The sequence below is a fragment of the Nicotiana tabacum genome, chromosome 8, assembly GCF_000715075.1.
Source record: "Nicotiana tabacum cultivar K326 chromosome 8, ASM71507v2, whole genome shotgun sequence".
NCBI lineage: Eukaryota > Viridiplantae > Streptophyta > Magnoliopsida > Solanales > Solanaceae > Nicotiana > Nicotiana tabacum.
The window spans coordinates 184,115,354-184,123,056 of NC_134087.1; the positions used below are offsets into that span (position 1 = coordinate 184,115,354).

The window sequence follows — 7,703 nt, forward strand, 5'->3', positions numbered from 1 at the left end:
TTGTTACACAAATAGCGATCAAATACTGTTACTTTTTCTAACCGGTATATATAGATTACACATCAATTATATATAATTATACATAAATTATATATATATATATATATATTTGATATATTCGGTGGCTATTTTTAGTTTAAGAGATTACGTGAGCGACGATTTAGGTTAATTCTTCAAATATAAATAAATTGTAGGGGCTAAAGTATAGTGACAAAAGAGTTCAGGTAGAGAATGTGCATATACTCAGTCGAGAAGCCCTACTTTTGATATTTTCATTTTCACTCTCTGTCTGACTGCAGAAAAATCGTTGTCAGAGTAAGAACATTTGTCAGTGCCACAAAACCAAAAAAGAAAAAGGGGGAAAAATTCTTCCCCTTTTCAACACACAGAACAAAAATCTTCGGAAAATGGGTGAACGTGAGAACTTCGTGTACATCGCTAAGCTTGCCGAGCAAGCTGAGCGCTACGATGGTTAGGGTTTCATTCCTCTTTTTCCTTCTTATTTTTTCGGTCTACATGTAAATTAAGCTTTTCTTTAGATCTCTATATGCATAGATCTAAGTTAATGTTTGTGTTCTTTAAGTTTACTGCTTAAAAGCTTAAGTAGAGTAGTTGTGTATTCGCTTACTCCTTATTTATTACATAAAGCTTCATAATCTAAAATCAAATTTCAATGCTTTAAAATTTCAAGTTTCAATGAGCTACTAGCTGCTACTGTGTATTCGAAGAATTTGCAGGCTGGGCAATTTTTAGGAGAAGTTAATTTTTTTTATTGATTAAAAAGTTTTTGCATTAGAGAAAACTAGTGTATGGATAATTGTAGCTTTTGTAAAGAGTTGCCTAGTACCTGTGTTAGTGGGAGGTAGGAAGTACCCAGTGGAATAATCGATGTGTGTGTTAGTGGGAGGTAGGAAGTACCCAGTGAAATAATCGATGTGTGTGCAAGATGGCCTGGACACCACTGTAATGAAAAAGGATTGTAGCTTTTCTGAAGTTCTCGGTGAGCATTTTTTGCTGCAGAAGTCCTTCAAGAATCAAGACACTTCTTCCCCAAAAATGTTTTTGTTCAGAACTTCGACTAGTGAAATTTTTCCTTCACTGAGCCGTTCAGAACAGATTCTATATGTTCTATGACCGATTGGATTTGCTTAATTTTATTCCGTACTCTTTTTGTAATATTTAGAGAATATGTTACAGAGATGGTCGATGCGATGAAGAATGTTGCAAATATGGATGTTGAATTGACAGTGGAAGAGAGGAATTTGTTTTCTGTTGGTTATAAGAATGTGGTTGGAGCTAGGAGAGCATCGTGGAGGATCTTGTCTTCCATCGAGCAGAAGGAAGAGTCTAGAGGAAATGAGCAGAATGTGAAGCGGATTAAGGAGTACCAGCAAAAAGTGGAGTTAGAGCTCACCGACATTTGCAATAATATCATGACCGTGATTGATGAGCATCTAATTCCTTCATGTACTTCTGGAGAATCAACTGTGTTTTACTACAAAATGTGAGGCCCTTGTATTATATAGTTTGTTTTGAGTCAGAAATGTTGAGTTTGGTGTTTAGAAAGTTCAGAACTTCATAGGTTGTTCATTTTTGTTTAGCTCGTTTTATCTTTTGGTGCAGGAAAGGGGATTATTATCGATACCTTGCAGAGTTCAAAACTGGGAATGACAAGAAAGAGGTTTCTGATCTGTCTTTAAAAGCATATCAGGTATTCAGTTACTTAAGCATGTAAGAAAAAAATTATACTGTTTTTATAAAGAAGAATACAATGATACATATTGTCTGTTGCCTGTGATCTTCCTCTTATTTCTTGGTTGATTCCTTTTTAATGAGTGCCAGCATCCTTATCTAAAAGTAAGTGCTAGCATATGCTCTGCTCGATTGCTCCATGTCTGATTACTTAAATTGAGGCTATTCACTCTCTAGATATAACTTTTGTATTTGAAACTATCTAAATATTCATTCTGATTGAAGATTGAGTTCTTTGGTGAGAAACTACTGGGTTTGTTGTTGTTGTTATTGTTGTTGTTGTTGTTGTTGTTGTTGTTGTTGTTGTTGTATTGAAGATTGAGTTCTTTATGCAAAAGAGAAGATTTCAAAAGGTTGATTCGGTGGAGTGGGAAAAGTCGGAGATTTCGAATGTGGAAGGATATTTTTTTTTATCTGTATTGCTTATGTTGAACTGCAGCACGCGTGAGAAAGATCCTGTTTTGTCACTCATCTATCAGGGCTTGGAAAGAATCCCGCTTAAGATGGTCAATTACTTTTGGTATGTCTTATTAAAATGTAATCCACGACTGTTATTCAATCCAACATTTTACCTCTAATCCTATCTGAGGAAAGATAAGCAATGGTTGGCATGCTCGATGTGAGTGCTATCTTCATTTTGGAACACTTCACTGCAATTCTGAAGCTCCTAAGAAGGTTTTTGGAGTGGAGATTTGGTTGTTATTGAATGGTTGATGTTTAGCTTCATGATTTGCTAAAGAAGAATTTGATACAGTGGATAACCTTTTTATGAATGAAGACTGTTATCGAGGTTTGGCTGTGGTAATATCCTTGAATAATTCTACTGGATTAGTTTGCATTTATTGTTTCTTGGTTTTCAACCAATCCTTTTAATTTCTAAGATGCATGGCAGTGGACGTAAATGTTAACATCTGCATGCTAGCTGATAACAATGTAGCTGACAAATACAGACTATAAGATTGATATACCCATGATCTATTGGTTATATCCTATGGAGCCTCAGTTTTTTGCCACAATGCCACTTGTACCAGGGCTCTCCTTAGTGTATTACTTTTGTTTTCTTTCAGCTTCATGATGCAGCACATGGCATAAACATGATGTTTAAGTGTGCAACAAATTTCTTATTTTTCTTGTAACATCTACTAATTTGTGTCAACTACCACATTGTGTGCCCCAATTTGGTTACTTGGATGTTGGGAAGTAAAAGGCTTTTCGGGTTAAATTTGATTGTTAATGTGATATAGGGCCTCTCCCCTTGTCATTTTCTTCCATTCCCCTCTCTTCATGTTACATGTGTAGTGATTGTATTTGTTTTCTAACATGTATCTACTTCCACTTATTGTTCGTTCTAAACCTTGTGTACAGACAGCTACAACTACTGTGGAGTCTGAATTATCAACTACCCATCCCATTCGGCTGGGTTTGGCTTTAAATTTCTCTGTTTTCTACTATGAGATAATGAACTCCCCTGAAAGGTTTGTGTGGTTTTCATTAATTGAAGTCTACTCGCAACATGTTTTTCATCTCAGTTGATTAGAATCTGTTTTCATCAGGGCATGCCACCTGGCTAAGCAAGCTTTTGATGAAGCAATATCGGAGCTGGATGCCCTTAATGAGGACTCCTACAAAGATAGCACCTTGATTATGCAGCTTTTGAGGGACAATCTCACCTTGTGGACTTCTGACATTCCAGAGGATGCAGGTATGTGCAAGGCATATTCTCAAGGTTGCTTTGGTTTTTGCATAATCTACTAGTTGCTGGTTCATTAACTTTCTACCTGCTCTATTCTCCTCGTAGTTGCTACGGTAAACTTGAGTCGTCGTGGGTGCTAAGTTGCCTATCACAGATGAGAGATATCCTCTGAACGAATTAGTTGATCTATTCCGACCTTTAGATGGTATTTAGCGTGGAATGCACTGTACTGTTAGCAAATTATTTTCGGGAATTAAAACACTAGGGGACAAAAAGAAGAGTTGTACACGTCCTTTTTGTAGGGAGAAGGGAAAAATCGGGCAGAAAATACTAATAGTTGGAGATTTTTTTTCTTGTTCATACAGTGTATTATCAACTGTTGGATTATTTTAAGAAAGGATCTGCACAAATCTGCCCCCCCCCCCCCCCATTTTTTTTAAATATATTTATTTGCTTTCTGATTTAGGGTGAAGTTAAGATTACTTAAACTAGCAGGTTAAGACTTTTGAGTTGACAAAGGCTATAACAAAGGTGCCCTCTGTGGCACTACAACAATGCAACCAAATTGAATATATTTCGTTCTTTGTTACCATCAAGAGGAAACTCATCAGTCTGATATACCATATTATTGTTAAAAGTTCTCTCTTTTTCCTTTCTGAATAGAAGATGTACAAAGGGGAAATGCTGCAAACAAAGCGAGTGGAGTTGAGGATGCCGAGGTGGGTTCTTTATACATCTTTGTCTATGTTTTGGGATTAATGTAGTTTCCCTACTCATTCTAAATTTTGGTGTGCGCTTGCAGTGATGGGCAAATGAGTAGAACCTACCATGTGTGTTGCAGAGGGGAGAATGATGATTCATCCAGGCGATTGTTTATTAAGTCTTAATAGATACTTTGTTTCACCTACGGTTGCATCTTGCTGGAGATTGTTTTCACATTAGTCGGATGTCATATCTATAGTGAATTGTTTGAGTCATTATAAATGATTGGTTGGTCTCTAGCTGGTTTTATTTTTCAGATGACAGCTGCAGCTGAATGGAGGATATCAGCTGTGCTTGTCTCTCAAACCTTTATGATCCATCCTGAGTTTTGGTATAGTTCGTGCCTCCCACATGTAGCTTTAAAGCTATAAGCTTTCTTTTATAGCGTTGGTGTGCAGATAATATTCTGGAAGGAGAAGGTGTCTGCATCTCACTCTTTATATCAAGAATTACACTACTTTCTATCTGTTAAAAATCCCCAACTTTTGGAATTTTTTGGAACATTTGCTTTAAAAATGATAAAATCCGACGTTTATGATTTAGTAATAAAGTGACAAATATGAAACGAAAAAAGAAAAGTTCACTGAGCTTTTGGCTTGGGTTGACCATATTTGCTTACATCAGCAACTAACTGATACTGTTGGTTCAAGACTCCTGTAACAAAAATGTCTCTTTAGAGTGATGACGAACAATCAGTGCATGTTCTTTTGACAATCTAACATAGACCCATTCCAAAAGTTTGTTTTCTTTGTTTATTTTCCTTTTGGAAATGCTAGTAGTGCCCTTTGTGCAGTAGAATTCCAGTTTATCAAGAGGATGATGCATTTTGGCTGAAACTGCTTAATGAGCAGTAAAGAGTGCATCCTCATTAGGTGTCCCATTTAAACTGTAAATTTAAGGCAAAAATCCAAAAACACCCTTCAAGATACTCTACTGCTTAGAAACTCTAGACTTCTTTTTAAGCGCAGTAGTAACATATTCAGTCATGATTCTTCTCTTCACACTCCTGCCTCTCTTAGAAACACCAACAACATCATCACCTTGAGTAGAACCACCATATCCATCACGTCCAACAACATCACCTTGACTAGGAACACCATATCCATCAAGTCCAACATTAGTAACTTTAGTAGAACCACCATATCCATTACGTCCAACATCATCACCTTGAGGAGAACCACCATATCCATCACGCCCAACAACATCACCTTGAGTAGAACCACCATATCCATCTCGTTCAACATCAGTACCTTGCGTAGCAACCTGAAGGACCAAATCATGTAAAAAAAATTAAAACTATAAGAACGTCGATACATTAATACATAAAATTTTTAGGGAAGTAGTCACCTCAGTAATAGTTGACTGCTTTGTCAAGTTAATACTCAACCTTCATCAGCAGCTTGACTTCCTGTTACTTCATTTGTACCAGAATTACCCCACATATCAGTGTAAAAAATTTCTGAGAATATTAACTGTATTAATCCATTTCACTAAATTAATTAGAGGATTAGAATAGTCGCGTCAGTTTTCCGGCCAAAATTTGTATCTTCCGGTCACTTTTATCCTTTTTTATGTCAACTAGGTTTTACTAAAATGACTTTTGTGTCACCAGAAAAAAAAAAGGTGACTTTTGTGTTACAGAACTTAACTTGAATGACCATTGGTGAAATTTATCCCAAAGCAATCCAGTAAAATGTGTTAGAAATGGGAAAAAACATTGTACCACACAATTTGCATTTGCTTGCCACTCTTAAAAATCAATTGCCATGGTTGTCAATCAATCAATCAACTATATATGCATCAATCACTACTACTTGTATCCACTATTTGGAATTCTATTTCATTTGAATAATGCTGGTAAAAATCTTATGCAACAACGAAATTAGAGAAATCAGTACATCTTTTTCTAGCGGATCGAACCTTCTTTGTCAGTTGGTGGCAGCATAATATTCGGCATTGAGGAAGCTGAAGCATCATTGTTAGTCTTCTTCTTCTTTGTCTTCTTCTCGTGGCAGTGATTTGAGTAGTCTCTAACAGCTTCATCAGCAGAGAAACAAATGGTTTGAAGAGAGGCGACACAGCACTCTTGCCAGTTGAGTTGAGTTAGGTGTTTGATTGCTTCATCAACAGAAACAAACGCTTCTTCTGATGATATTTCCTCTTGTAATGTGGAGCGACTAAGGTCCATTAACTCCATTGTTTTCACCGCCTCAATCAGAACGTTCTGTGTAAACAATTTTGGCAAGGTAAGTAAACATTAATTAGCTATAATAATAAAAAATAGGAACGCCGTGAGCTATATTTTTTTACCTTTGTAGTCCCCATTTTTTTGAATCCGTGCATGCTAATGATCTGCAAAAATCATCAGTATATACAGAAAAGGATTAAGCTGGATTTATATGTCTCGAATATTCCCATTGCACAAGGAACAGAGACTCAGCACAGATTGATAATACATTTTATGAAATTGGCAGTTTCAAGCATCAAAACAACTCTACAAATAAATTATAAACAAATTTGCTTTGCAAATTCACATTATTGAGCTCCGATTAAAAACAAGTTGGAGAGATTCTCACCTCCGAGCATGAAATTTAGATAAACAGCGAAACAGTATAGAAATAGTACCAGTTTAAAACAAGCAGATCTATGCAGATTTTATCAACAATTTTGTAATATTGAACAACAAAAATATTATAATAAAATTCAAGGAATCGATCGGAACTGTATCTAATTCACTAATACAATACATTGTAGAGTAGAGTAATCTCAGTTTATATACAGACTGATATACAGAGATTGATGGCCAGTTCAGATTGATAATGCTTTTTATTGAAATTGGCAGTTTCAAGCATCAAAACGACTACAAACAAAATTCCTTTTTAAAAAGCCACATTATTAAGCTCAGAATACAAAGAAACAAGTAGGAGAGACGTCACTGAGTATGAAATTTAGGTAAAACAACGAAACAGTGAAGAAATACTCTAAAACAAGCAGATGTTAGCGTATTTTCTCAAACGATTTTTGAAATACTGAACGACAAAAGGAAATTATAGTCAAGCAAATCGATCGGAACCGCATTTAATTCACTATACAATAGACTGTAAATTCAGAGAGGAGCTAAGAACAGAGAGAGATACCTCCTTGAGATTAGCGATATTGAGATCATCGAGTTGCTTGTGACTGTGAATAATATCCAGGTAATTCTCTAAGCTTATCTTCTTCTTCTTCTTCTGTGTTTTTCCGCTCATCCTTCTGCCTCCATTTCCACTCATTTCCATCTCTCTCTCTGTTTCTCCGCGTAATTTTGCGTGTGTTTGTGAAAGTATGTGGATTTTGAAATTTTGAGCGTATGCGGGATATTTATATAGAGTACTAGTGATAGAATTAATGGTAACACGTTAAAAGCATTTTGGGGTCCACTTTCCCGCCACTACAGTGGAAGTAAACACAATACAGTTTTTTTTCCCCCTAACATTATTATAATCCAACTCATAAG

General features: G+C 36.0%; 2 protein-coding genes across 5 annotated transcripts; one reads left to right on the forward strand and one right to left on the reverse strand.

The window, feature by feature from the left end:
• Positions 1–268: 268 nt before the first annotated feature.
• Positions 269–4,670, forward strand: LOC107820598 (14-3-3 protein 9). Of its 2 annotated transcripts, none has more exons than XM_016646912.2 (7): positions 269–471; positions 1,198–1,504; positions 1,624–1,711; positions 3,118–3,227; positions 3,306–3,454; positions 4,109–4,164; positions 4,248–4,670. In XM_016646912.2, the coding sequence occupies exons 1-7, from the start codon at positions 408–410 to the stop codon at positions 4,248–4,250; spliced, it is 777 nt and encodes a 258-aa protein (XP_016502398.2). In that variant the 5' UTR covers positions 269–407; the 3' UTR covers positions 4,251–4,670. The 2 variants fall into 2 exon arrangements, with proteins under 2 accessions (XP_016502398.2, XP_016502399.2); XM_016646913.2 differs by having other exon boundaries at positions 270–471; positions 4,112–4,164.
• Positions 4,246–7,532, reverse strand: LOC107820599 (uncharacterized). Of its 3 annotated transcripts, none has more exons than XM_016646915.2 (5): positions 7,345–7,532; positions 6,518–6,559; positions 6,128–6,431; positions 5,555–5,615; positions 4,246–5,470 (listed from the first exon to the last, which is right to left on the reverse strand). In XM_016646915.2, the coding sequence occupies exons 1-4, from the start codon at positions 7,483–7,485 to the stop codon at positions 5,590–5,592; spliced, it is 513 nt and encodes a 170-aa protein (XP_016502401.1). In that variant the 5' UTR covers positions 7,486–7,532; the 3' UTR covers positions 4,246–5,470; positions 5,555–5,589. The 3 variants fall into 3 exon arrangements, with proteins under 3 accessions (XP_016502401.1, XP_016502400.1, XP_075076032.1); XM_016646914.2 differs by having other exon boundaries at positions 5,555–5,621; XM_075219931.1 differs by lacking the exon at positions 5,555–5,615.
• Between the last annotated feature and the right edge of the window lie 171 nt (positions 7,533–7,703).

What these genes read in the sequence shown, in the direction of transcription:
- LOC107820598 (XM_016646912.2), top strand. Translation starts at nt 408, where the DNA reads ATGGGTGAACGTGAGAACTTCGTGTACATCGCTAAGCTTGCCGAGCAA. An exon ending in ATAATGAACTCCCCTGAAAG is followed by an intron (nt 3,228 to 3,305) that starts GTTTGTGTGGTT and finishes TGTTTTCATCAG; the next exon opens with GGCATGCCACCTGGCTAAGC. An exon ending in TGACATTCCAGAGGATGCAG is followed by an intron (nt 3,455 to 4,108) that starts GTATGTGCAAGG and finishes CTTTCTGAATAG; the next exon opens with AAGATGTACAAAGGGGAAAT.
- LOC107820599 (XM_016646914.2), bottom strand. Translation starts at nt 7,485, where the DNA reads ATGGAAATGAGTGGAAATGGAGGCAGAAGGATGAGCGGAAAAACACAG. An exon ending in ATATCGCTAATCTCAAGGAG is followed by an intron (nt 6,560 to 7,344) that starts GTATCTCTCTCT and finishes TGATTTTTGCAG; the next exon opens with ATCATTAGCATGCACGGATT. An exon ending in GCCACCAACTGACAAAGAAG is followed by an intron (nt 5,622 to 6,127) that starts GTTCGATCCGCT and finishes GTACAAATGAAG; the next exon opens with TAACAGGAAGTCAAGCTGCT.